The 27,874-nt window shown below is 40.7% G+C and overlaps 3 protein-coding genes across 6 annotated transcripts; 1 reads left to right on the top strand and 2 right to left on the bottom strand.

Moving 5' to 3' along the window:
* Positions 1-178: 178 nt before the first annotated feature.
* On the bottom strand, positions 179-13,694 carry ppp2r1bb (protein phosphatase 2, regulatory subunit A, beta b). Its single transcript, XM_030392579.1, has 15 exons — positions 13,537-13,694; positions 12,750-12,840; positions 12,456-12,556; positions 11,646-11,878; positions 11,322-11,469; positions 11,050-11,205; positions 8,744-8,858; positions 8,542-8,612; positions 6,890-7,024; positions 5,309-5,482; positions 5,068-5,128; positions 2,462-2,616; positions 2,145-2,287; positions 1,941-2,032; positions 179-1,826 (listed from the first exon to the last, which is right to left on the bottom strand). The coding sequence occupies exons 1-15, from the start codon at positions 13,612-13,614 to the stop codon at positions 1,810-1,812; spliced, it is 1,770 nt and encodes a 589-aa protein (XP_030248439.1). The 5' UTR covers positions 13,615-13,694; the 3' UTR covers positions 179-1,809.
* Positions 13,695-14,712: 1,018 nt separating this feature from the next.
* On the top strand, positions 14,713-16,493 carry med29 (mediator complex subunit 29). Its single transcript, XM_030392566.1, has 4 exons — positions 14,713-14,894; positions 15,030-15,088; positions 15,221-15,305; positions 15,995-16,493. The coding sequence occupies exons 1-4, from the start codon at positions 14,757-14,759 to the stop codon at positions 16,220-16,222; spliced, it is 510 nt and encodes a 169-aa protein (XP_030248426.1). The 5' UTR covers positions 14,713-14,756; the 3' UTR covers positions 16,223-16,493.
* Positions 16,494-18,993: 2,500 nt separating this feature from the next.
* Positions 18,994-27,674, bottom strand: mlf1 (myeloid leukemia factor 1). 4 transcript variants are annotated; one of them, XM_030407749.1, is made up of 8 exons: positions 27,473-27,674; positions 26,303-26,465; positions 22,037-22,081; positions 20,650-20,697; positions 20,377-20,505; positions 19,748-19,907; positions 19,284-19,422; positions 18,994-19,094 (listed from the first exon to the last, which is right to left on the bottom strand). In XM_030407749.1, exons 1-8 carry the CDS (start codon positions 27,520-27,522, stop codon positions 19,034-19,036), a joined length of 795 nt encoding a protein of 264 aa, XP_030263609.1. In that variant the 5' UTR covers positions 27,523-27,674; the 3' UTR covers positions 18,994-19,033. The 4 variants fall into 4 exon arrangements, with proteins under 4 accessions (XP_030263609.1, XP_030263600.1, XP_030263624.1 ...); XM_030407740.1 differs by having other exon boundaries at positions 20,614-20,697; positions 27,473-27,673; XM_030407764.1 differs by lacking the exon at positions 22,037-22,081 and having other exon boundaries at positions 27,473-27,673.
* Between the last annotated feature and the right edge of the window lie 200 nt (positions 27,675-27,874).

Raw genomic sequence — 27,874 nt, 5'->3', positions numbered from 1 at the left:
TAGGCACTGTATACTTCACTGGTAATTCAGTGGTACATTCATTGTTGACTGGCTAAGTGGTTGTTTTGATATAATAATTTCCTGTTGCTTGTCACCATGTAGCAAATTGCCAATTACACTGACAAGAGGCCCTTGATCTACTTGAGCAGTAAACTGTTATGAAATCAGGCTACACAAGTTCCTTTGTGTTACTTTATTCAGATCAAGATACAGTAGTACAGCATCCCAATTGTGAAGAGAATTCAAAATAAAAATAAAAGCACAGTCTTCTTGATACAGGACAATCAACAATCTAGGTTTATTCAAGAGAACAAAATGAGAGGGGAGGGTGGAGGAGAAGGGAACACCGGGACTAGTTGAGGGCAAGACAAAAGTTTCTTTTATCAACAGATGATACATTTATTCAACCCGCCCATAACCGCCCCAGCTCCCACCCCATAATAAAACATTATGCAGCCTTACGTACACATGCTCCATGTCCCCCCCCCACCCCACTTTCTTTGAAAGCATGCACTTGTTCTCCATTGTGTAGAGATTTGCAAGCAGTGAATTGTTGGGTGGTGCTTCATGGTTGCTGACATTATGCTTTTAAATCTCATGTACAGTGGAGAACTTAGCATGGATTGAGGGAAAGCTGGGTGGCTATAGGACATGGTTTAGCCCTGACAGCTATCGTCAATTTTGTTTTAACATCTGAGGACTAGAAGTGTCCCTTACAGAAAAAAGAACAATGTCTCTTTACAGAACAGGACAGGTGAAAACTGTTTACCCAGGCATACTAAAAGAAACACCACTGCTTTTCAAAGTTGTTGGCACAAAGATTAAGAGCGATGCCGAGAACATATTGCAGAAAAATCACAGCTGACTAAAACTTCCCACCCTAGCACATCAACAAAATCACTGAGGATTTGGAGGAGGGTTAATTATGAGCAACACTTTACGACCGAGCTGGTCCCTGTTACAGTGGGCCGAGGTAATTCATTTGATAGATCAATTCAATCTGTGTTGCTGCACAGAACGAACAGTGCAGAAGGACAGGGCAGTCTGGTGGATAGAGTTGGGAAAAAGGATGCCATTTGAGATTGATTAGTACATGCAATCATTTAGAGTGTTGGTCAGATTACATGCAGTAATGGACACCCTGTTATTTCTTTGTCAGAGTTTGTACAGAACGATCCTGTATAGCATTTAGGTGACGCAGCAGCTTTGGTCTGGCGGGGATAAGAAAAAAAAAAAAAGTGTGAACAGACCTTTCAATCACTTCTCTGGAGAGCCAAAACAGAGTCTCCAGGATGAGAGAGCTACTCGGGATAACATTAACAGCTTGTTGAACCATCTGCTGCTCAAAGTTTGCGTGTAGCTTCAGGAAGAAAGCGCAGCAGCACAGAGAGCTAATGTGGTCCTAGGTAGCGGACAGACGTGGTATGCTGCAAAGACTGGCTAAAGCGCAGCAGTGGCCAAGGATGTTATAAGGGAGGAATGTGAGAGGGGTTCTGGTTAGCGATACCTAGCTAGTACAGTAGCACATTAGTCAGCATGCACCACTTAATGCAAATTCATCACACTTTGCCTTGTTAAAAGCACCCATTTACAGCAAGGGGAAGGTTAAAGAAGAATTCTGTGCTATCCCTGGACATGGTCTACCATTGGACAGTAAACAAAAGGAAAAAAGAAAACAGATACAACAATTGTTAACAGCTTTCTCTATACATTAACCAGTTGTTCCTGCACATCAATAAATATCTTGTAAAAGTGTTTGCGTTGTTGTTGTTTCGGGTGGTTGCCTGGTTTAGCCATGTTGGGTTGGTTTTATGCTAGGGCCAGAACTGTAAAAAGAAGAGAAGAACACAACTCGTTAATGCATAGGTATCTAACATGTAAAATACGACTCACGTCATTTAGTGTTTTTTTACACAATGATAGAAGATGGAAAACCTTACCACTGATAGCCTCCTGGGCAAAGTACTTGACGTCCATGTCTGTGTCTGTGGCCAGCTTCTCCAGCACTGGCTTCACCTCTGCTTGCAGGGCACTTTGGGACAAAGATGATTAGGATTATGTGACAAATCATCGATGCTGGTTCATATTTGTCACATATTTTGGAGCGAAAAACATCCAATACTGAAATTACAGCAACAACATACTTGCTGTCAAGGACGGGGCCGATCTTCTGAAGGGACTTGGCCACATTGAAGCGGACGTTGGCCACCTGGTCATTGGACATCTTGAGAACCACTGGTAGCATTTGCTTTGTGGTGATGTCCTGGCCACATGCCTCTGACAAAGCCTGCGACACATCATATGATTGTCAGTAATGATGACAACAGAATATTTACAAATACACAACAAATGTGTTTTCAAAAAAAAGCAACCAATATAATTTTAGACAGAAACTGGTCAGTAGTACAGGAAAGTCACAACTCCAAGGAACTAAATGTGGGAGCTTATGATGTCGACTCACGTTAATACAGAACAGTGTGGTCATCCTGTGGAGGTAATTGGGGTCGTTGGCCATGCCCAGCACTTTGGGCACGATGGTGTTCTGAGCCCACTCAGCTCCAAACTTCTCCACTAGCTTCATCAGGTTACAGGTGGCGGCCTCACGGATGGCATACACTATGAAGTTACAGTAACAAAATTTAGTTTGAACAGCATGCTCATGTTTAGTCTCTTTTCAGGTCCATATGGAAGAGAGGAGATTGTGAGCCCAGGTTGGTGCTAAATGTTGCCTACATTCTCAATCAATCTATAATTGTGTCATCATGAAGTCTATCACATGTGTCTGTCTTAGAAGAATCTCTCCCCTGTTGCTCTTCCTTTACCTCTCGGGATGTTTCAGAAACTGAGCTTCATGTCTGTCTCATGCCGTGTCCTTAATCAGATTGTTTTGAAATTTGTAATTTCTCCTTCATTTTTGTTCATCTACTGTGGTTGAGTAGGCCACATAGTAAAATAATGTATTTATGTGTCTATTTTGAGTGTGTTGATTGTTGGTATTTTGTTGTGGTGTAGATCACCAATCAGCACAGGGTGTTTAAGGTGTTTAATAAAAAAAATATATGACCGGATATGACACTATGCCATTTTGCTGTGCAGCTTCCTGTCTGGCTTGAGCTGTTCTGTAGGCTGAAGCTGCTGTGGTGCCCTTCTGTCAAAAATAGATTTGGCGCATATTCTCCACGGAGCAGAACAGAGAGCCACTTCTGGCATGCTTCTGAAACGTGCCGTGGCGCAGTCGGTGGAAACAAGCATTGTCTAGAATGGCCATAACACCACTGAGATGGGCCCAGTGGAAACGAGGGGTTAGGTGTCTTCTATTTATTACCCCCATTAAAAAGGTTGTTAAGACACTTAAGGCAAAATTGTAATAACAAAAGACAATCCTTTAGTAATCCCACAGCGGGAAAGCAGCAAAGGGGATAGCGCAACAAGAAGCACCAGCAAGAAATAAGGAAATAAGTTGACAGACTTATTGATGTCTTACAAAGTCTACATAGAGATTAGTTTCTAAAGTTATTGTGAGATATTTTCGCAGTATCTGTATGATAAAACACCAGATATCAGGGTATTGCTCTATCATGTTAAACTGATAGAAAAAGATCTTTGTAACAGAGCTGGAGAGAGAAAGATTCTGGGCTGATTTTTGTAGTCCTCTCTTTCTTTGAAGGGCTTACGTAAGGGTGGCACAGCCCTAACCCCAGCCACACACACAATGACACACACATGTAGGGAAACTCACACCAGCAGCATTCCAATGATGTAACCCAGCTGGCCCTTTGTCCTCAATAGCAAGCGTGTGTCTCTAATTGGAAAGCTCGATGTGAAGACAACACTATATACTCCGAGAGAAAACTTTATGTAGAAAGCGGTGTTCTAGGTTATAAAACGAAGCAGGGTGTATTGTGTAGCTCTTTGGGTGCACAACTCTTACATCATTTGATTACGTGTGATTGTTTCTCAGAGCAGTTTAAACTTCTGGGTAAAGAGAGGAGCTGAGGGCAAACCCACTCAGATCTAACTAATATTTTTATATGTATGAGAGTGCAACAGAATAGCTTAACTGTCTCATGGTGACACACTCATTAACTACAGCATGTACTTGTCTTTCATAATGCAAATGTTCCTGCTCACTACTTGTGTTCAGTACATGGAGTTACAAGGCTGAGAATAAGGACTTTTCTCTCCATTAGCCTGAACATCAGACCTATTCAACTGGCAGCTTGTGGACTCAATGCGGCCCTTTAGTAACCTCTTTCCGGCCCTTTGATAATTTTGTTAGTAAGGCATAGTAGCCTAGCCCGTTAGTAAGGGAATTTACAAGAATTAAATCGACAATGTACCTACCTATTTTTTTCATAAATTGTGAAAACTATTGACATTCAATTGATTTTCATTAAAATTCCTCGCTTTGCAGGTCAGACATTGGGAATGTAGAACTTGGGCCCATTTGCACTTCAGCTACTTTTTTCAAAGAACCCAGATTTTAAAAATGGCCTGCTGTCCATGATGACAGGGAGCTGCAGATTGCCACATTATTCCCACACTTTAGCCCCCAATTTTCTTTCTCCCATCCTCTGTACATATGAGTCCATTCCCTCCAACCACATGCTCTCTTTTTGCTGGTAATAATATAGTATCAGAGTGGTGACACAAGACCTGTCTGGCTCAGGTGAGTAAGAGCAGAGATGCTTTGAGATATGGAAATCCAAAGTTGAATACAATAGGACGGACAACTAGAGCAACCTTTCTGAAGACTGTAATGGACATAGAGCAGGAGTAGCAGGAGCTGTATGAGAGGTTGTTCAAAAAGACAATTGGGGGTCCTTCAGCAGAATCTTTGTTTGGAAATTGAGTGATTTTACGGTGTTATAAGGACATGAACAAAACTAGACAACAAGGGACAGTATTATGAAACAAATCTGTGCTCATAGAATAAATTTGGCACAAATATCAGCAAATGTAAGCATCTGTTTATGCAACAACCTGACATGACACATGCATTTTAAGAGTTCAATTTGTTAATATTTCTCATAGCTCCCCGCAAAACATCCAATAAGAGATCCTTACCATGGTCAATAAGCCAGGCCATACAAAGGGTGTTGAGTTTCTCGTCAAAGAATTCCACTCCCTGAGAAAATATGAACACAGTGTAATTAGAGCGCTTTCCTGGATCTCTACAGTCATGCCTGATTAACGCTTTGTCTGCCCATTTCTAATATATCTGGTCTTATGCATGGTACCAATTTGAAAGACCTTTACAACATATTTTTTATGGGTTTCAGCTGTGTTCCTAGACTCCATGACTCACCAGCTGTCCTGCCAACAGGGGCATGTACTCTATGATGGCGAGGCGGACCCTCCACTTCGCGTCCTCTGCCAGCTCCACAATGGCCGGCAGGAGTGACTGGGAAAGCTGACGGATGCCAATCACCTCGTTCACACAGTCTAGGTTGGAGATGATGTTGAGACGCACCTCAGGGCACTGGGACAGAGAATTTATTAAGATGGACAAGTTCAGCTCATGGCTGCATGTTTCCTTCATCACAACAAAGTCTTATAAGAAAGATCATTTATCACATAAACCTCAATGTTTAAAGTAATCAACCTTTGTTTAGCTTTATATCTTACAACTATAACAATGATTTTTACTCTCTCCAAAAGGGAACAATTTTTGGCTGTGGCCATGCCAAGCCACTTCAGTCACTCCAAACAAAATAGACTTACAAGTAAGTTTGATCCAGAATTGTTATAACCCCAAGCCTCAAATGGAGGTCTGCTTTAGTTCTGATTTGAACAGGATATTAACGGATGGAACAGTTAATCACAACTTTCCATCCACATATTGCATATATCATACTCCGCAATGACTCAACACTTTGTCACTGCTACTACGCTCCTATTTAGTTAACAAACTTGACAATCAGAAACAGCTCAGCTATTATATTAATGCATATATACAGAATGTTCTCCATTATGCTCCATTTTAAACTGTCCTCAGATAGATGCACCTTGAATTATTGAAATTAGCAAGTCAAAGCTGTCAGTGTGGACTATAATCTAATTAGACACCCTTGGTCTTGTGTTTGTGCTGCAAGAAAATGGGGCCATCTTTAAATAGGACTGAGGAAAGCAGTGGAAGAACTGACAGCCCCAAGCTGTCCAAAACATTCATATACCTTTGTGTCTAACCTGCCAAAACTCATGTTCTGATCTCAAGATGCAAATTACTGTCATGGAAATCAAATGTATTCGTTGTTCCAGACCTGTTACCTTACAGGAAGATTGTGCAGTGACATAAACTAAAAATCCAGCCCAATGCAACTTAATGTAGACACACTGCGCTACAATTTGTTAATTGCAATAAGTACCTCCAATACCAGCCACACAAAAATAACTGAAATGAAAACTGGCAGACTGATGAAAGGTTCTATCCAATTTCATTATAAAGCTATCCTCTGGGCTACGTGTGCAGCTGGAACTGTGGCCTTGCTCAACCTACTTTAACCAGTAAACACCTACAATTACTACACTACATACAATCAAAATGTATCAAGCAATAACTGAGTTACGTGCACAGCGTCCAGCTTTTCATTATGCTTCCCTCTAGACACAGCAATTCAGTCTTCTAATTGTAAGGTCTCAGTCTGGCTGCCAAATGCTTGAATCATCTTCTTACCCAGCCAGGTATATCTGGTGGCTGCGACTAAGTGGCTTTGACCTGACCAACAAGTTGGTCAAACTTAGATGCCTCACTGGACACTTTTGCTTTTAATGTTACCAAACTAAGTGCTGACTTAAGGATTATCAAAGCGAGCTGTGTCATACAAAAAAAGAAAAAGAAATCTATAATAAATTGTGTCTCAGGATTACAAGTCCACATTTCCTTTACCTCGTCCTTGAGCTGAGCCAGGAAGAGAGGCAGCAAGTGCTCTATTGTGTTGTCCTTGCCCAGGATGGTTGAAAGGCCCATAATGACCGAGGCCAGCGCTGACTTCACATGCTGGTTGGTGTCTGAAACAAGTTCCTGGAGACAGAGAGATCAGCACAAACAAATCGTTAAGACAGAAAGTACGTAAACAAACATCGAGACTACTGCTATGGGCCATATTCACTACACACTACACACAAGTCGATTATAGCCTCCCTCTCTGTAAATACACAGCAAAATGGAGTTAATACCAGTGCAGACAACAGTCACTGCAGTTAACTACTGATGGTGGAGTGACTTAAATATAATGTAGACAGAAACAGAAAAGGTATGATATAAACAAGGTGCACAGAAACGGCATATTTGATTATGTCAAACCAAATTCACATTGGAAGCGTATGGTAGAAATTCTCAAAACAAAACACAAAAATGTAGGCACAAGCAGATCAGCAAAATGTAACAGGAACTTTGTTCTGAGCTACTGTCACATGACGCTTTTACAGCTTTGTAAGGTTGTGTCAGTTTGTTGCTACCTGTATAGCTTTGTCCCACTGTTGATATGTTGATAGGATAAGCAGAATTATTATTTATTACACTGATTTGTGTATTTTACAAACAATTGCCCATAGCGCCAGGAATTGTTCTGCCTCTATCATTAGTGAATGATAACAAGGATCATCTGGCTATGATATAAGAATTTTTAATCAGCTGCACTATGACTGAACTAAATGTAGAATAAAAATACAACAGTGCCACCTGCTGTTGACAATCAGACTAACACTGGCAGACAGACAATGTCCTATCTTTTATAACAGCCCCACAGACATGCCCCCTTAATAGCCTTTGACGGTTGGGGTTATGTAAACTGTTGTAGTCTGACCATATCTCCTTTTCTAAGTGCGTGTATGTGAATACTGTGTGCTTGAATGGGTTTTATTGTTTACTCGCACCAAGAGCACCAAAGCAAACACAAAATCACCAATCTACAGCAGTGGAAATACTTATATTCCTGAAAATTCAGCAATCTGCTGTTCCATCCAAGATCTTTTTATGGGATTTTTGTTACAGCTTGGTTCTCATTTTCAGAGTTTCTGCCAGTTTTAACATTTTACTCAACTGCTAAAATCCGGGGAGGATCTGGGTAACAGCTTGTAATCAAACCTCCAGTGAGCACAGTTGGAAAAGAAAATGCTAGCCTCTAGTGTGAAAATTAATCAAAACTGCATGCTGTAAATGTGTGTTCAATTTTACAGAGCAGCTTCCTGGTTAAACTTTAACCTGCTGCACCCATTTATAAATGCTGTTTAGACAGAGTGTTTCATCACATTCAATCAGCAACTGAGTTGTAAACAAAACAGTTTTATCAAGAGGAATAATGGCCACCATTACAAAAATAAGACCCAGGTTGTAAAAGCAAACCACCTTCAATTTTATCAGACATCACAACACCACATATCTGCGTCAATGCTTAAGCGAAGACTATAAAAAGATTTGCCTTTAGTCATTTTTCATGCTTAGTAACTCATAGCAGATCAAAGTGTTTTTTGTTCAACCAAGAAGCGAGGCACCAAAGAAATATCACAAAGTGGCAGACAGAAAGGTTTATTTTTTACCTTGACGCAGGGCAGAATGTGAGTCATGATGATTTGCTCACGACTGTCCTCTGGGAGGTTCTCACAGAATTCTAATGAAAAGAAGGAAAAGGACAATGTCAATAAAATATGACAGACTGGACAAGAAGTTCAAACAAGATGTTCAACTAATCCTTTTCGAAAGTCTCTCTCTCATTACGGTTTTATTTAATTATGTGCCAACCTTTGACTTTGTTGGCAGCAGCGGCACGGACCTCAGCTTCACAGTCCTTCAAGAGATTCTGGAAGGCTGGGACCAGGTCATTCTTGGTGATCTCTGGTCCCACTGCTTTCTGGAGCTGCATTCAGAGAGAAGTAAACATGTGAGAATCCAGATAAAGTTATAGGGAATATATCAATATAAAAAGAAAGAATGGATTTTAGAATAAAAAGGAGGTAACCAAAGATATAATAGTTGATCAAATGTTTTTATGGCAAAAATTTTACCTACAATTTGTTAGAATTTAGTTAATGTATAAAAACAATACTGAAGTTTTGACAGGGGTGTGTGGTGGGGCCAATTACAAAAAATATATACAATTCCCATCTGACCAGAGGCATTTTTTTAGATCAAATTTTCTAAGTTCGAGCTGGGAAACTGGCTCAGACAATGACTGCACAGATAAGACTGCTACTAACCCACTTACGGCTTTCACTTGCAAAACTCCTGAATGCATAACAGCAGCCTGGTTAGGCCTTCTGAGTACGAGAGACCAAATTAAGAATGCTCTAGTCCCACATCAAATGGGTTACTGTGTCATATGAAAATAATGTAAACTGTCATGATGAGATGGAGGTTCAGCGTGGCCATCCAAAACTCTTTATCACTGAATCAAAAATAATGTTTTTATTTCATCTTCACACAAGCTCCATCTAAAAAGGAGTGGTTGAGCTTGAGTAAAATATGTGGCTGCATTTTTACATTTTTAGACATTATCACTCCGCCTAAACACCCAGCTGTTCCAAATTTCTTCCTTTCTAAAAATGCAGTGAAAAACACAATCATACCAATGGATCCAATTTAGAGATGGTTAGGGAGATGAAAATGTTCCAAGCAGAGCACACAATTACATAAGAATCAATAAATCAAAATCAGTCAACAGCTGCAAAACTGTCTTATTTACATGTTGATAGCCACCAATTAATTAAAGATTCACATTGCTTTTGTTGAGGTACAACACTGTGCAGAGCCACCAATTCACAATGAATGAGGACAAGACTTGTGAGATGCTGCATGCAGTCAAGACATAATGCAACTCCCTTGTGAAAAATCTGTTGCATAGAGGCGACTACTGTATGACCACCAATGCTAAACCAATTAACTATATTCCATACAATCTGTGCCAAATAAATTCAAATGTCAGTTTTCCTTAGGTCACAAAAGCTGTTCCAATCAGCCATTATCTTAATAAAAGGAACACAACAAATAACAAAATAGGGTTGTCACGATACCAGAATTTCAGTAGTCGATACCAATACCTGTGAATTTCCACGATTCTCAATACTAATTTGATACCACGAATTGAATTCTCTAAACAAGTCGGGGTGCCTGTCTTTGAGGTGTTTGGCCAGGTTTGACCTGCTTCCTCCTTTCGTTTGAAAACTTCTGAGGCACTGTTTGCATGTCGCCTTGTTTGAGTCTAGAATTGCTCCGTTATTTATCCACTTCGAATGCAAAATATTTCCACACGCAACTCTTAGTACCTGTCTTGTCGACGAGCCAACGTGTTGTGCTTTCACTCTCACTTGCTGAAGCCATTTTTTTCTAAGACGGCAGGTTTTCTTCTTCAGCGCCGCTAACTGCTCTGTGCTGCTCATACGCGTATACTGCCCCCGTCAGTTCCGCCAAGTATCGACACGGCTCGCCGAGTGAAAAGTTGTATATTCGGTTCTGACGGTACCAGAAAAAAGCAAGTATTGAATTTTTTTTTTTCGTGTCGGCATCGAATTGGTATCGAAGTATCGGTTCTTGTGACAACCCTATAACAAAAAAGTGAAATCAGCCAAGATGAAGCACCAGCACACTGGAAGTATTTGCTGCAGCATGGTCCAAGCTTGAATGGGGCAAATAAAATGGGGCAATACTTTAAGTGCTACAAAGGATCCATTTCATTGATCCTTAGAATAGGCACTGATTCAAGAATAGGACAGCGATCTTTAACAAGAGATCTTTAACACAGAATTTGAGCTCTGGTCACAGATAAATTGGGTTGTGTTAAGTTTAACAAAAATACCACAACAATGATTTAACAGAATGCATTGACCACCTTTATAAGAAATGGTATTGTATTGTGTAATTTAATGGAAAGAAAAATGCGCGCACACTTTTCAATGAGCAGACATCAACATTGTTTGACTTGAATCGTTTTCACAAACTGGACAACTTCAAGGCAGTTCTAAATATGATGTGATTCTCAACTGTCTTTTTCTGTGAATTACGCAATGAACCATGAAGACAGGGGAAAGAAAATAAGGAATTTGTCTGCTAACCTCAGAGAACTTATCAGCCACCATGTAGCGGACCCTCCAGGATTTGTCTTCTGCAGCCTGGCGCAGGGTTGGCATTACCAGGGTCTCCAGGTCCTCCTGAGGCAGCAGAGTGGCAATGCTGACACAAGCCTCCACTGCAAGCAGCCGCACTGAGTCCTGATGGAGAAACGTACTGGTGATTAGTTTCACAACCAAATACACTAAAAAGGAAATGCAAATCCCAGAATGCAACAGCAGTTTAAATCGAGAAGAAGGAAGATGATTGCACATACCTGCTCATCCGAGGCCAGAGCAGTGAAGAGGGAAATGATGTCACTTTTTACATAATCCAGCTCCAAGACTTTGGCAAACTCCCCTAGTTTAGATGCTGCAGCTCGACGCACCATGGGAGTGTCATCTGAGCACAGGGTACGAAAATGCCTAGAGACAATCACACACAGCCATTCAGTTCACTTACGAAACGTGACTGTGGAACCAAATTTGGTTAAAACAATGACCTCAAGTCTGCACTGAATGACATGCCTAAAGTTATGTAAAACATAATGTACAAAACTAAAGGGAAAAAAAAGGATTTAATAAACATGCTTTTCTCTTACTGGCGGATCTCAGCCTTGACAGTGCTGGAGACACGGGGATAACAGACGCTAAAGAGGCCGCAGGCAGATGTGCGAGAGGTGAACCAGTCACCACTGGCCAACCGCTTGACCAAAGGCTCAAAATGGACCTCCAGGTCAACTGGAGAGTGCTCCTGAGAGATCTTCCGCAGGGACTCCACTGCTTTATCTCTGACTACTGTCTCCTCCACTGTAGCAAGGCTTTCCAGGGGAGGCTGTGTGTCAGAGAGGAATAAGGTCATGTAAAGGTAGAGGGAAATATCACAGTTTTCTTCCTAGACAATGTTATAATATCCCTTAGTAATGTCTATATAAAATAAGGAATAGGCAATGTTTTTACTGTACTACTAATTTCAGATTTTTTTTATTTTTAAACATAACGCAGCATGTTTGTGATTTTCAAACCAAGGAATCCCCTGAGGAGACCAAACCCAAGAATTCATTCATACCAAAAAACAAGAAGTTTCTGTGTGGTCACAGCCTGCCCTTCAGCTCAATCCTCTGTTTTATCAAACTCTATTATCAGCCTACAATTATTTAAAAAAAACTGTGTCTGTAGCCTGATTCTATCCTTGCATCATGTAATAGAATAGAATAGAATAGTCTTTATTGTCATTGTACAAGAGGGTACTATAGAGGGTAATATACATTATTTGCGATGTAATGGCTCTGTGCCATGTTTGTAAAACAAATTCTCAAATGACTTCTAAGGCTGTCAGTTTCTACTTAAAAGCAGATTTAGACTTGTCCATTAATTAGCATATACTGAAAATCAGCTCTGCTGTGACTTACCAAGAGACAGTGAACGTACTCTGGCCCTCCCACTAACATAGTGAAATTGCCAAGCTGTTCAGCCAAGGCCAAGAGCACCTCATCTTCATCATAGATGGTGTCTAAGGGATGAAAGAAAGACCAATCAGGGCTGAAAATGTAGCATCACAACTGGCTGACATTACAACAGTTTGGGCTAGTTTAAAGTACAACACATTTACCGTTTATCCATGTGACTTGTCAATAAAACTGAGGTCATACCTGCTGTGTCAAACATCTATTGAATTTAACAGGTGAAATGATTGACTATACTACCTGTGAGGAAAGGAAGGAGTTCAGTGCGAGTCCTCTCAACACCAAGGGCCAGGGCTATGGTGGACAGCTTCTTGATGCTGTTCAGTCGCAACTGCACACAAAATGAACATACTTTGGTGAGGCGTTTGCAATAAAGTGTAAGCACATGTAACAATCATCGCCAATGAATCACCGTTTAGCCTCGCATTAACTCAACCAGTTAACCCAGACAAGGGTGTATTAGTTTCTGTTGATATCTTGGCCACGGGCCGTGTCCACTCATTTAAGTAGCCAGCTAGAGTCATGCAGCATTTCTAATAAGGCATCTAGCTGAATCGACATGCTAGCTTCATATCAAATGACGAGGAACACACTGGATAAAAACACTGAGCTCTACCTACTGCGGCCTTGAACGCCCTGCTGCTGTGATTGCTAACTTTAACGTCTAGCTAGCATTACGCTGGCCACCATCGCCATGTTAGCGCAAGCGGCTAAATCAATGACCTGGTTAGCTTGCCTTATTTACGTTGAACAACTCGGCATTTCGGTTGATATGCCGACTGAAAATTACACTAAGCGTCAGTGCAGTTTAACAATGAAAGTCGAAAATCGTGAATGCAACCCAGCTACACTGGCAGGCAGGGTGCGCCCGGCAGAAAATTCCTTAAAGGCCTTAACCGGGAAACGTTAGCTAGCATGTATGCTAGTTAGTCAGTTGATAATCAGTTGTACCGATAAAACGCGTGAAAATGACTTCAATTCTCCGAACAATATAAACGACGACAGAAGTCGAAATAATAGTTACTACCTGAACATCCTCATTTCGCAGTTCATCAATGAGAACGGCGATAGGGTAGAGAGAGTCGTCTCCATCAGCTCCTGCCATTTTGGATTCTGTTGCAGTTACCGAATGGCGCTGTTGTGCTGCACTACGGGGTTTCTGCTAGAGAAGAGCGGCTGCAGGGCCCTCCCACCTCCGCTGCTGCTGCTGCTGCTGCTGCTTTCAAGGCACCAGCACAACCGCCGAGGAAAAACAACAACAACACAAAATGAAATAATTTATGAAAAACAAAGTTACCTATAAGAAAACAACAACAGCAACCAAAAGTAAATAGTATAATAACGTTACTCTACATGTCAAAGTAGCCAAATCTTTATGAACAGCCCCAGTCTTTAATGGATATAAAAGGTTTCTTCATATTTTATCATCAAAATATCTGCGCCACTAATAGGAAAATAGTCCTTTTTTCTAAAACAGATTTAGCACAGTTTCGTTTCTTAAATCCTTGCGATTTAAAATTACAATACATTTACCTTGTACCTAGAACAGTCTTATATAGTCAATTTCAACACATGTAGGCCTATTTGGATTCAATAATTAAACCTAAAGTCATGACAGTTTGGGGGACATGACTAAAACGCCTTCTTGATGGTTCACTAATTAATATAATTCGACATTTTATCTTGTAGAGTATGTTTGAAATATGTATCTGATTGATTGGAAATAATTGATTCAGCTATATTGTGAGCTGTGGGTTATTATAAAATGCAGTGGAAGACTATACATAGAAAATGTATAAATATGCAAAAAACTATAATAGAAAATGAAAAAATACATTATAAACTATGCATTTACAAAGGAAAAGCGCAGTCGTGCACAAGCACACACTGACGTTATTGTGTACAAGTCGAGTCTATCAGTCCCAAGTGGAAGAATGTATGCTGCAGAAAACACACATAGCAAATCATAACAAAATATACAATATGAAAGTGACATGAACGCATTTTACAGAGTTCCTAACATGCATGCACATATATGCAATGGGACAATACCACATACGTAGATAAAGAAACAAGGTATTAAGTAAGAATGTGGTAGGTGCTGGTCAGTGTCACAAAAAGAGGGCGTTGATTGTGCAATTGTTCAAATCTGAAAGCAATGTCATTAAAGAAAAGCTTTTATTTTGAAAAGTGACGAACCGGATATTTTACGATTCATCCGGCTTGTGTGAGTCGAAGCCGGTCAAGATGGCGTCGCAGCAGCAGCAGGCTGGTGGGCCGATGTCTCAGCCCGGATTACAACAGCAACAATTGAGTCAACAGCAAGACTTCGATCCGGTTCATAGATTCAAGATGCTCATTCCCCAGCTGAAGGAGAGTCTCCAGGTAACTGTCGACAATTGGCCGTAACATCTGGCAACAACAGCTAAAGTCGAAATACTGTAGTTTCATAAATACAATAAATATATATGACACACTGTTGTATCTATATAAACGTATCCCTTTTATTTTAATTTCCAGAACCTAATGAAGATTGCATCCCTGAATTTGGCCCATAACACGTCAATTGACAACGGCATGTAAGTTGCCAGGTTGGGGGAGTGAGCGAGTAGACATGTCTGCCAGTCCGGTCTGTGTTTTTTTTTTTTTTTTTGTTGTTGTTGTTGTTGTTGTTGTTGTTGTTAATGAGTCTGTTGCGTTTTCTGGTTTAGCAAAAGCAGCGACGCCTCTGTTCAGCGCTTTGACAAAAGCTTAGAGGAGTTTTATGCCCTCTGTGATCAACTGGAGCTGTGTTTGGTAAGACTCAAACACAATACACACACACCAATATATTGTTTGGCAACCATCATTTTAGTTGACCCTTTTAGCGATAAAATCCGATTTTAACGAATTTAACTTCTCTTCCTTAATTTTTAATCAAAACGTTCCAATATTGTATTTCTATGCTTCTGTCACATAGTTAAAGTTCAGCCCTCTTAAAGTCATGACATTTAGGCTAATAGATGGGGGGCTGATTGACCATCCTGTAAGAAATTGGCAACCCACCTCACAGGGCATTAAAATGATTCCTAACTTTTTATTGTAATGTAATTTATTTTATTTGTAGAGGGACCATGTACAATATTACACATAGATGTTGCCATTTGATGCCGAGTACAAGAGCTCATTTACATCTGCAGTCACTTGTCGGGTCATAATTGAAACTCACACATAGTTTACTTTATCTAGGCGGGTTTGTCAAATATGGAGCAGTGGAGTGGAGCATTATTATAACAATATTAACAAAAATCATGCACACAGCATCCATAACACACCCTGACTTCTGCATCAAGATAATATTGGAAACAAGGTGAAATAGTTTATTTTTAAAATAAAGTATCAGCCTTGGTTTGAATCACTTACTTCTGTCCTGTAGTTTCTTCTTGACACATATTCTATCTACACTTAAAATAAACAGTAAAATCTCCTGTTTCTTCCCTGTACAGCGGCTGGCTTATGAGTGCCTCTCCCAGAGCATTGACAGTGCCAAACATTCACCCAACTTGGTCCCGACAGCCACAAAGCCAGACACGGTGCAGACAGAGTCCATGTCTTACGCCCAGTACCTCGGCATGATCAAGTCTCAGATTTCCTGCGCCAAAGACATCCACAACGCTTTGCTGGAGTGCTCCAAGAAAATCGCTGGAAAGGGACAGCCTCAAGGAATCATGTAGACCTGGGGCTGTCCAATATTCAGAACTCAGTTTTTTCCCCCTACATTGGTCAAGATGCTGTTTCATCTAGCAAGATCCTGTATATTTGGTTATGGTTTTTTTTTAATTTTTTTTTTTAAAGTAAGTTGTTTTGTATGAATGCTGTGTAAATATTCCTGACAGTCATGTTATGAGATGACCAGCAGGTGGTGGCAGAGTTGTAACCGCCAACTCAATATTCTCAAGTTTTTTGTAGCTTATTTGTATTGATTATTAAAACCTTTCTACTGAACCTGTTCTCATTATTCGGGATGCACAAAGGAAAACTTGTCCATGAATAACATCTTTAGCTGATGTTGAGGATTTAATGTTAGAGCATGATTCATAAAGAGAAAAAAATATTTGTTCAACTGTGCATGCGAATTAACACAGTTTAACTGTCCCATGTTATCTTATTTTGTCTGCAGTAAAGTTGATAAGATTCAACATTAGAAGGGGTAAAACGGAAGAAAATGTCAGACCCAGGATTTACAGAGAGGGTAGTATAAAGGGTTCTTTTCAATAAAAGTGGCAACAGCATTGTGTAATTGCTGATGTCTTTGTCCTTGGAGGCTCCTGCAAAACAAGATTCTTTGTTGACTCCTATTGAAGCAGTAGTGTTGATTTAGTGGGGCAACAACAGCAGCCTGGAAACACCCTGGGGAATTGAAAGAGTAGATTTTGTGTGGGGGGGTGTGGGGGCTGGAGGAGAAGTTGTTAAGAGATTGCACTTGCATCTATCGTGGTCACTGATTTCCAGGGTTTCAGTGAACATGTTATTATCTTTGAAGCTGTAAAGCCCGTCAGTCATCTCACTTACCCATTACAGGGATTTGTGTTGAGATGGTGATAGAAGTTCTCTTGAATGGCTCATCTTCCATGTTACATAAAGGCACTAAGGATAGTGCACAGTATTTCTGGACCGAGTGAGGACTCGGCTTACACTTGGATCCCTGTTGAGTTATATATTGGTCAGAGGCTTCTCGATTCTCTGCTATCTGTATGTTGAAGCTGAAGGGATTAATGAAGTCTGATACACAAGCACGTGAGCGGCGAGCCTGGTGGTCTTGCAGCTGTGTTACATCTCAGACCAATATGAGTTACTGACAAGTGCTTGGATCCAAAAATACTGCCCTGGGTCACCACCAAACAGGCACAACGAGAGGTTCATCACAATACATGCTTACACTCTTCATATACTCTCTGCAGGACTATAGTCACATACAAACTAACTAACTGACCAAAACACAAAACAAATCTTCATATTTTTACATGTTTATTTTCAGACAATAGCCTGTGCTGATGTGACACAGAACTTACTTTAAAAGCTTGAAAAAATATACAAGAGCAAAGCTGGAATTATTGAGAACAATCCAGACGTTGTCATATATACTACATTGTGCAAAGCAGCACAGAGTTCATGTGATGAAAAACAAGAGAAGTAACATATAAAAAGGGAAGAGTATTATTATTTCTTTTTACAAAGATTACAGCAGATAAAATACATATATCTAGAGCATTGGATACTAGACAAACATAATTACAAAAGACAATGTAGACATCGCCTAAGTGCAACAGTCCATAAGACACTTCCTTTTGTGTCTTGTTGCGTAATGAAAATGAAATGTGAGAAATGGATGACATCATCAGAATATCTTACATAGAGCAAATTCTGTTTATCTGATGCAAACTTACACAATTTATTTGCTCTCTGGTTTTTACAGTGTAATATGTGTAGTTCATATGATCCTTAATTACACATAAATATATTTCGTACATAGTATGAGTTTATTTTGGTGCAACACCACTACATCCATAGAAATACTATTTACCCTTGTTGTTGAGAAAGACTATGGGCCGTGTGTGCCCTTATTGTACTGGTCTATGAGCTTATAAGAGTATTAACGGTCCCATATTGTTGAGAGTGAGATTTCCATGTCTATTTTTATGTTATAAAACAGGTCTAGGGGCTATAAACAACAAAGTATCAAAACGCTCAATACACACAGCCTGTATTCAGAAACGGTGTTAAGTGAGCCATTGTCAGTTTTTAAATTGCAAAAACAGTGGCAGACCTGATGAAGGAACACAGTGGATGGTTCATGCTCAGGCCTGTGAGACTGACCAATAATTGCAGACTGGCCTGTTCAGGAGGGGAGTCTTTAAAAGACAGGCACTACAACGGAGCTTTCAGACAGAGGATGAATAGAGGTGCTGCAGCAATTGACAGTATGGCATAAAATTATGCGGGACTTTCATAACTGTTGAAGAATAACACTTCTGCTATGTTCCATAGCCAGCACACTACTAATCCTATATACTTTACAGCTTTACTTTCCATTCAACTATTCTCCAAAGCATATCATAGGATTTAATATTTTCTATCTTATTTTCCAACTGTCTTCTTTTTAGGGTAATACTATTATGGCATAAAAATAAACTTGCAGCTACGATTCCTGCTCTTGTTATACTGACCCAGTATAACCCACGAAAAACTAATTAAAAAAAAGCTAAATAAACGCCCAATATAATGGGAAAGCCATGTTCAGCTGTTTTTAAATTATTAGTTCAGATTTTTTCCATAATGTGCAGCGTGCTTTGGAAGTGGGCAGCAGTAGTGTGAAATGTAAAACCTCTTAAATATTGAAAAATCTGGTTCGTTATCTTCTGATTCAGTGATTAAACCTGTGTGTCTGTGTGTGTGTGAGTGCGTGTGTGTGTTTGTGTAAGAGTGTGGGTACAGGGCACCACAGTGTACTTACAAAGACTTTAATAAGCAAACAAATGATGTTTTTACTGCTTTGCTGAGCCTGAGAATTTCACGTTTCCCTTAGTGTTGCCCTTTGATTGGTGTCTGTGGAGGAAAAACGACAAAAAAAATCAGAGTTCAAAAGCTAAATTAACTGCAGTATCATAACATGATAATATGCTTAATACAGCATGTGTGAAATCCGTGTTTCCCACTGGTTTGTCATTTGATCCTGACCAGTGGATTCTGACCTGTCTTCCAACACTACATGGGGTCTGAGCACGTAACACTGACCTGTGAGCCTGCTCAGGGCCGGCGATGGCTGCACGGTGAGCACCACGGAGTCGGGGTTCCTCCAGGCGAGACATTGGGCCGGATGACTGAAATTTGGACAACTCCTGCTGCCACTCATCGTCAAATGACTGGGCTTCAGCTGTGGGTGGGGGATCAGGAGCATGTTAGAGCACATTTTGTCAATGGCATTTACAGTGGAATAATGTTCAACTGGCTGGTGTTTATAAACTCGTCCCCTGAAAATTACAAAAAAACATAATCTATGAGACAACATTCTATTCCACTGAGTCACGGACATCTGAAAAGTAATGAAGGGACAAACATGTATGAAATATGGCTAGATTGACCTTTCATCAATCACTGCAGTGGTCTTGATATTTTTATATTGTGAGGCAATTCACATAAGTAAGATTTTTCCCAGAATGACGTCTGAAATAGCTCCTAGAAATATGATTTTAACATACATTCATCCAAATTCTGAAAGTCCTGGATGAACTCCTTCTCTCCTGTTTTGTTGTTGTATTTCTTCTCAACAACATGTCCCCTGTCCTGGATGTGGTGACCAATGGCCATCTTTTCGAGGCCGCTCTCGGAGTCTTTAAGTGCTCGCCGGGTCTCCTTGATCTGGAGATACAACATTATTAAGCCCATGAGACACGTCAGCTGGTCAGAGAAAAAGCATATTCACCCCATAGATTTGTAATCAACATGTTTGGTTCCTGCACATAAACAGTCATGTCAGAGTCTAAACAGTTTGACCAGTGAAACGCAAGTGTGGCTAATAATAGTCTGAATGGCTGCATTCCATTTAGGAGTGCCAGTTCCAAGGATCTGGTACTGTGCATGCAGGATGACTGAAATGATTTCTGGCACACCTTAATGGAACAGAGCCATTGTATGCCACTGGGAGAATTTGTTTACAATAATGTTCCCACAAGGAAGGGCCAAGGGGACGTTATCACCGTGATCACTCAGAATTGATAGAATGAGTGAATCCTCTGCAGACAGACTTACTTCTCCAAGCTCAATGTACTAAACTTTGCTCTGATGTACTGTGATATCATGTAGTGGGATCATGTGATGAGGCACTTACCCCTCCAGGGGCACGGCGCGTCGATGTGCTCGCCTGGAAGACCTTTGGAGGCTCATTTCCAACCTTCGAATATGTCATGACTGATGAGGAGCTGAATGAGTGGGCGTTTGAATCTGTGGACATGTTCTCCTGAAACACAAACAAACACGCAGTTAAGAAACTACAGCTTGTGTACCACAGCAGTCTGGGAAAGCATGAAAACAGAGAAGGAAGAGAAAAACAAAATCATGAACTGACAAAGTTTCTGTGCATCTCCTCCATCCTGTTTCTCACATTGGACATCACGTTGTCGAACATGCCGAAAGAATTCCTCATCACGTCCTGCACAAATACAAAAGGCAAAAAAAACACAATCAAATAAGAGCTGTAAGAGTTGAAAGGGCTTGGCTTGAATTCCACACGGTCACAAGGCCTTATCAGCCCATAAACAACTCCATCATGTGTATAAGCATACACGCACGTATACAGTAGTGTTCTAAATGTGTCTTACATGTGTGCCATCTGGGACACTGTAGCCAGGACATTCACATTTTATCACTACAATATAGGTGACCTAGTAACATTAAAGTCAAGCATGCAAATAAACAAGATATTTACAGTACGTCTTTATTAAGAGAAGGTCAAAACTGCATTCCTTGTCGTATTTGTTGATGACCTTGTAAACAGTATTATTTAGGTCAAAACTGTTTTTTTTAGGAATCAGTACATGTTCACCTTTAATTTCTTATCCAACAAAAAAAAAAAAGTTTATGTAGGTCAAATCTGAAGTACGACCTTTGAGCCAGGAAAAACTGTGCTCACCAGTCAAGTCAGTCATGCATGTCACAGTAAGATGCCATCAGTCACCATGCATTCATATTCTGTAAGGGTGCAGCCCCTTTTTTTCTGTCAAAATAGTTTATCATTCATTATCATTAATCAACAGCCCGGTCCAGCAGACCTCTTTAAAATAGATTCAAAGGAACATGGGTAAAGATGCTGCATTCAAGAAGAGTACATATTTTGCAACCCTCAGAAAGCAACCTATTGATCATTCCACATTCTACATACTGGTCACAGTGTTTCCATGAGAATTGCTTTTTTTTCTTCATTGTAGGTGAATTATGTCCTAACATCTTGTTCTAAATTTCTCCCAATCTTATGTGTATGTTTCACAGTTAAACTTGATGCCCTCTTACACAGCATCTTTCTTGTTATGGCCCCTGGAGTACAGTAAACTTTAAGGGCAGAAGAGTGGGATTTGTTGGTTGCGGTTTGTCGATACAATATCCAAAGTGTCCTCCTCCTTCCTAGCTTAGCGACACCCGCAAAATCCTCTTGGATGGGTGCTTATGATCTAGCACCCCATTGCTACATCTTTATAGAGTCAGCACCCTCACACCATGAAAGCTGTTATTGGCTGGGAGCTACACACCTACTGCCTTAAACGCGATGAACACAGCCAAATAAGAAGCCTACACATTGGTTTTTTTTAAGGGAAAATCCTACTGATTCTGCCTGTAATATGATGTGAGTGAATGAAGTGGAAACACTGTGACCACTTTACTGACCGCAAATAGTCAATAAGTAATGTAGAGACTCAGTTATAGAGAGAGCATGCACTTGTAAGAAAGTAAGAAACTCATATGATAGTGTAGCTAAACAGCATGACTCCACTGACCGTGCTGTCAAAACTGCCAAAGGGTAACAATGAGCGGCTCATATCCTGAGGATTCAAACAATATCAGTTTATTAAAATAGCATTTAAAACACACACACACACACACACACACACACACACACACACACACACACACACACACACACACACACACACACACACACCATGTAGACTTTTTTGCTTGTTTGTTGCGGTTGTTGCCAGTAAGCTGTTAGGTTGTCTTACATCTGTCACTAAGCCCTTGACACAGCCACACAGCTCCCTCCCCGAGGCCTTAAACACAACCCCTCCAAGGCCATGAACCCTCCGGGAGTGCAAGAACCAAGGAGTGACAGGCCGGTGAGAAGGGAGCAGCCTGCAGACAGAGCCTGTGTTCTCTGGGCCAAAACCACAGGTGTTTATGACCCTGTGGCTCTGGATAAGCATCTCAACAGCCCTTGCTATGGCGTGTGATGTGCAGGGGTATTGTGCATAATCAGAGGGGTGTTGAATGACTTGTGTTCCATCTGTAATTGGGTCGCATTGCCAGAGATTAGCGTGGGTTTAACACTGAAACTGAGCTTGATTCTAGGAAGGCTGCGGTGGGATGGACCAACCAGTCAGGACAGGGATCTAACAGGGGTCGAAGAGTCCAAGGCTGCTCTCTCAGCTCTTTTCAAATGTCAAGCTGATGTAAAACGCTCCCGACCAGTATCTCTGAAGCCTCACGCAGCCAATTTTATCCCAGAGTGGCATGTATGAACTAATAAATGCCAGTTACATATCTGGCAGCATTATATTTAGAGTGGGGTTGAGCAGAGGAGAGATTGAGGGTGCAAAATAAGGACCGTATACCCACTGGTCTTTAACACATTATTTTAGGCTGTCTGGACAACTGCAGATTGACATTCTCTTTTCTATCTCACTCTCAATCTGATACTGGACCTGCCACTGTGCCCTCTGAGGCAGGCTGCTCCTGCTCCTGCTCCTGCTCCTGCAGGAGCTATGAGTTACACCGCAGGGGACCGTAGATATGATTCATGCTTAAAAGGCATTGTGAGGTTGTGCTGCAGACACATAGTTCCTTGGAAGTGGTGCATTACCAGGGAACCAAGAGGCATTTTGTCAAATCTGTGCTTTCAGAACTCGATCACAGAGAATATAAGGAGTCACCGGATCTGACTGTGGTGACTGTGATGTTTTTAAAGTGGCTCTAGGTGAATGAGCAGTTTAGGAAGTGCTTAAATCCACATTGCCAAACGTTACTTCTCACTTTATTTTGGCAGAGAGTCAGAGCAGGAAGAAAACCTGACTTGTACACTTCTTATAAACTTGTATAGATCGACAACAAAGAGGACATTAGCTCTACCTTTTAGCTCTAGCATCACCAGTCCTGCTCAGAACAAGCCACAGAATCAAAGCAAGTGCATCACTTATAATGATGCTCGATTGTAATTCGACTGTACTTTAATAAACTCAGATGAATGAGAGCTTTGAAAGGTGATATGAACAAGGTAGTGGATTTTGGCAAGAGACTGGGAAATGTGAGAACTCACAGCAGCTTTGGAAGGTAAGACAGGGTTTTTTTTCCCAATGGGAATCTAATGCTTAGCAAGCTTATACAAGAAGTACAAGCCTCCCAGCATTATGTGGTTGATGTGTGTGTATGAATTTCCTATGTGTGTGTATTTGCATGCCAGTGTGTCTGTGTTGCTTTGCACGCTGTGACTGCGTGTAATTGTGCTTGTGAGCATGTTTCAGTACTGCTTGTGTGTGTTTATGCACGCATTTCTGTGTGCACATTTGTGCCTGTGATATTGGAGAGCAGTATGAGAGCGAGCTGTCTGTCATCTAGCTGCTAATGCACCAGCACTGCCAAGGCACGGTCTGCCAAACAGATGGACCGAAAGAGCAACAATGAGAAAACAGAGTGTCCATGACATCGCACACATGCCTTTACAAAGCCAACAACTCGGCACCAGAGCTTCGGCCCTCTGACCACTGCTGGGCACCACAAGACTGCTCCTTATCTTGACATAAATGAGTGTGTGAAGGGAAATAGAGAACCAAGTTCTTTGACAAGAACTGTAGATCATTATGGTAATTCAATTTACTTTAAATGCACTATGTGTGATTTATGCTGCCAAGCTCTCTCAATGAGTAGTAGTTTAGGATCATGGGAGTTGTTGTCTTCATGTCAATTTTCTAAGAAATGTTCACATTCAAGGTAATGTATTAAAGTTTAATTCACACCATGTTTAGTCAATTTTGCTGACTTCTGTCATCACTCTCTGGCAAGCAGTATCATCTGACGTTTTCATTGGTAGTTATAGCATCAGGCGATCAAATAAAATGCAATGTACCTTCAATAAAATTACGCATTTCTCTGGGTTTGAACATTCATGGTAGCATTTGGGAAAATGTTGTTTACAGAAGTATACAACCCAACAAAATATACATCAAAGATCTAGAAGTTTATAGAAATGTTATTGCATAAATTCTATATATTATATCTTTAAAGCAAAAGAAGGCAACTTTATTTTTGGTACCGATGTTGCAAAGACAACCAGAGCGTTTCTGTTATCCTCAAAGTCACAGTTACCAAGAAGACAGGACAAAACATGAGTTTATCAACTCATTTAGTCTATATTGGGGACATGAAAGCAGATAGAAGTGGGGCCAGCCTGACCAGATCGCCAGTCAGCCTTCACTTTCCTCTGGACATTTTGTGCACAGTGAGGGTTATAGGGAACCAGTCTAAACACCAATGGTGTCGTTATTCTGATGCTGTAACATTGTGCAATCGACATTTATTTCATAATGATACATTGAATGAAAAAGCTTGTCAATTGCAAGTTTTTAATTCCATGTATCTTACCATACTGTATGTATATTATTTATGACAAAAAAATGATGAGACACCGTAGAGCTGTAGAGATCTTTTTTCTTTTAAACAGCAAATAGGCTATCTCATCTGCATCTCTGTGTATGAATCAAGAAAAACAGTGAATTGCCTGCCACTCGTGATCCAGCTCAGCAGAACCATATTTTGTTTTTGTGAAACATGACTTTACCCCTAACACATAACTTCCTGTTATTCCTCCAAAAAGAAAACCAAACTCTGCCAATTGACTGAGATACTGCATATCATACTCAAAAGTAAAAAAACATCTTATCAAAAGCATTTACAAAAACAGCATCTAACTCCTACCAGAAGAGTATACGTTTGTTTTCAAGGACATTTTGCAGTGTAGCCCCATTTCACCCACTGTCACTGAGGTCATTAGTCAAGTGCTCACTCAGAGCCCCTCCGCTGGCATAAGCTAGTTAATGGCATGATGCTAATACAGAGAAAGCAGGTTGCTGGCTATTTAGGCTAGGCTTCTGATGAAAGTCATTATCAAGGATAAATATACAGGCTCTCAGGAGGTGGTGGGATTAAAACAGGTGACAGGGACTAATTTGGAGTTAGCAGGGATATATAAGCAGCACAGGGGCTGATTTGATTTGGGGAAAGGTTAACGGGTGCAAAATGTGGCAGAACAAGACTATCCCCTGCCATTTCATGCATCCTTTTCAATGCTGCACAATTAATATGTCAGAAGCAAAAAATCTGTCCATAAGTACTTAAAGGCCTTAGCTTTTACAGCCTTATCCTCCATGAATGTGTGCATAATTAAAGATATGTGTGGAGACAAACTACTCCTAAGTTAACAAGACAACTAGGCCAACACCAGATTGATATCAACATAAACTGTTATTTTGAGCATCAGTTCATCTCAACAGAGAAATGCATAAATCTCTGGGGTCCTGTTAGTTCAGGTGTTAAAGAAGTCTGTGTGTATACGCGAGAAAGCAGTGTGTCAGTGGAACAATGCACTATAAATAGGGCTCCTGAGGGCTAGATATAACTGTCCAGAGAGGCCAAGGGGGTTGCCCTTCCACTAAACCAGAGACTCACATGGCCCCCATACCTCAGTGAGTGGTGCTCCAGTTACGCTGCCAGTGGCAAGCTTCCACTATAACCTTAGCAAACTTAGCACTTCCTCTAAACACTAATCTTCTGTGGTTATAAGGCCATGAGAAGTGGGCAGAGAGGGTCACAGGGGCTGACTGCACGAGAGAATCCTTCGTCCCACATTGACCCAAATGATGTGCATGTAGGCTAGTCAGTCAAGTGTCTGCACACACACATGGAGAGCTTTATCAACCATAACTTGAATCCACAAGTAGAAAAAATACACTAAAAACGGTAAAAGTAAAGCTTCTCCAAATGGATGTTCTCACCCTTTGTTCGTCCCTCAGCGCCAGGGATGAGCTAGGGTGCCCTGCCACGTCACTACCACGGCTTCTACCATCCGTTATACTGGGCATCAAGGGCCCGCCGAATGGCTCCGAGAAGCTCCGCATCATGTGCCGCATATGATCCCTGTGAGCCCGGAATGGATCCCTATGGCGAAGAGGAAGAGGAGGTGAAGAGAAAGTAAATCTCTGAAAACTGCAAAGAGGAAAAGAAAACGTCTCTTCTCCTCATACTGTACTCCTAGATTTTGTGACTTCTATCACCGATGCCAGCTAAGAGCCCATTACAGACAAATTCTTGGATGCACACAACACATTGAAATAGGAAGCACCCCAAATATGATTTCAGCCTTAGAAGTCGGGTCAAGTGTGGCCACACTAACTCAGCAGGTGTTCACTCACGCAATAAGTCAAAGTGACTGTGGCACACAGTGTAAGGGTAGACAGTGATTATATACTGCTCATTCTGGTCCTTTTTATTGGCCAACTAGAAATAAACAAACCTGTATCAAAATGTAAAACACATTCAGTTTGACATATTTTTTTTTTATTTACCTTCAAAAATGTTGAGCTATTTTAAAATCCTTATTTGTCGTCATAGCAGTCCCCAGAATCTTACAGCAGCTGTTGTTAGTTAACGGTTTGATCGACTTTTATTTATTGATTTCATTTTTCTCAATGCTTCAATGCTGAGTGTCTGTAACATGACAGTTTATAGGCTGTTCACCTTAAGTTATTTGTAGGTAGCCATTTTTTAAAGCACTTTTTAGATCACAAGTCTAGCTAGTTAGCCAACGTTAATGATAAAAATGATAGAAACAGAGTTAAGCTAACGTTGGGCCTAAGTGTCGTTTAAATAAAAGTAATATTTTAAAAGTGTAACTAAACTAAAAAGCTTAAAAAATATAATAATGTCAGCGTTCTAAATTTACATTAGCTTGTAGGTACACTTTATAACGTTAGAGTTTGTCTGGGTTTTTCTATGCACAGTACTGAAGTATTTAGACCCTATAAATAGCACCTCAATTGCTTTTTATTAGAGTAACAGACTGCTTTTGAGTTATTTTAACGAAACATTCCGGTTTCAACACTAACGGTTATAAATAACTGTTATGACAGATTTAATACAAGTGTAATTTAGCTAACGGTACTTACGACCAGAACGGATCCTCATCAAACTCCCTGAGATGATTACTGTTGAACATGTCTGCGGATTTTTGAAGTTGCAAACAAAACAAAACAAAAAACAGATAAATATTTCTCAAGAAATAATCCGTTCGGCCGCAGGTGCCTCACCGACGCTCAGCCTCGGTAATGTTACTACGGAGGGGGCTGGCGTGTGCTATATGATTCACAACCAAACTCACGCTGACACCGGCCACGTGATGCGAATCCAGCTCTCCGATTGGCTGGTTATTCGGAGCTTTTGAACGGGTTCTATCCGCGGGCTGTGTGTTGTGGGTGGCTGCCATGGCAACGGCACTCTAGAAATTTCTGATTAAGCTCAAATTTTCTGATCTTTCTTGTGCCTGTGACCACAAAATCAGCCGTGTGCTC

The sequence above is a fragment of the Sparus aurata genome, chromosome 2, assembly GCF_900880675.1.
Source record: "Sparus aurata chromosome 2, fSpaAur1.1, whole genome shotgun sequence".
In the NCBI taxonomy this organism is placed as follows: domain Eukaryota; kingdom Metazoa; phylum Chordata; class Actinopteri; order Spariformes; family Sparidae; genus Sparus; species Sparus aurata.
This window is presented reverse-complemented; position numbering and strand designations above follow the sequence as displayed.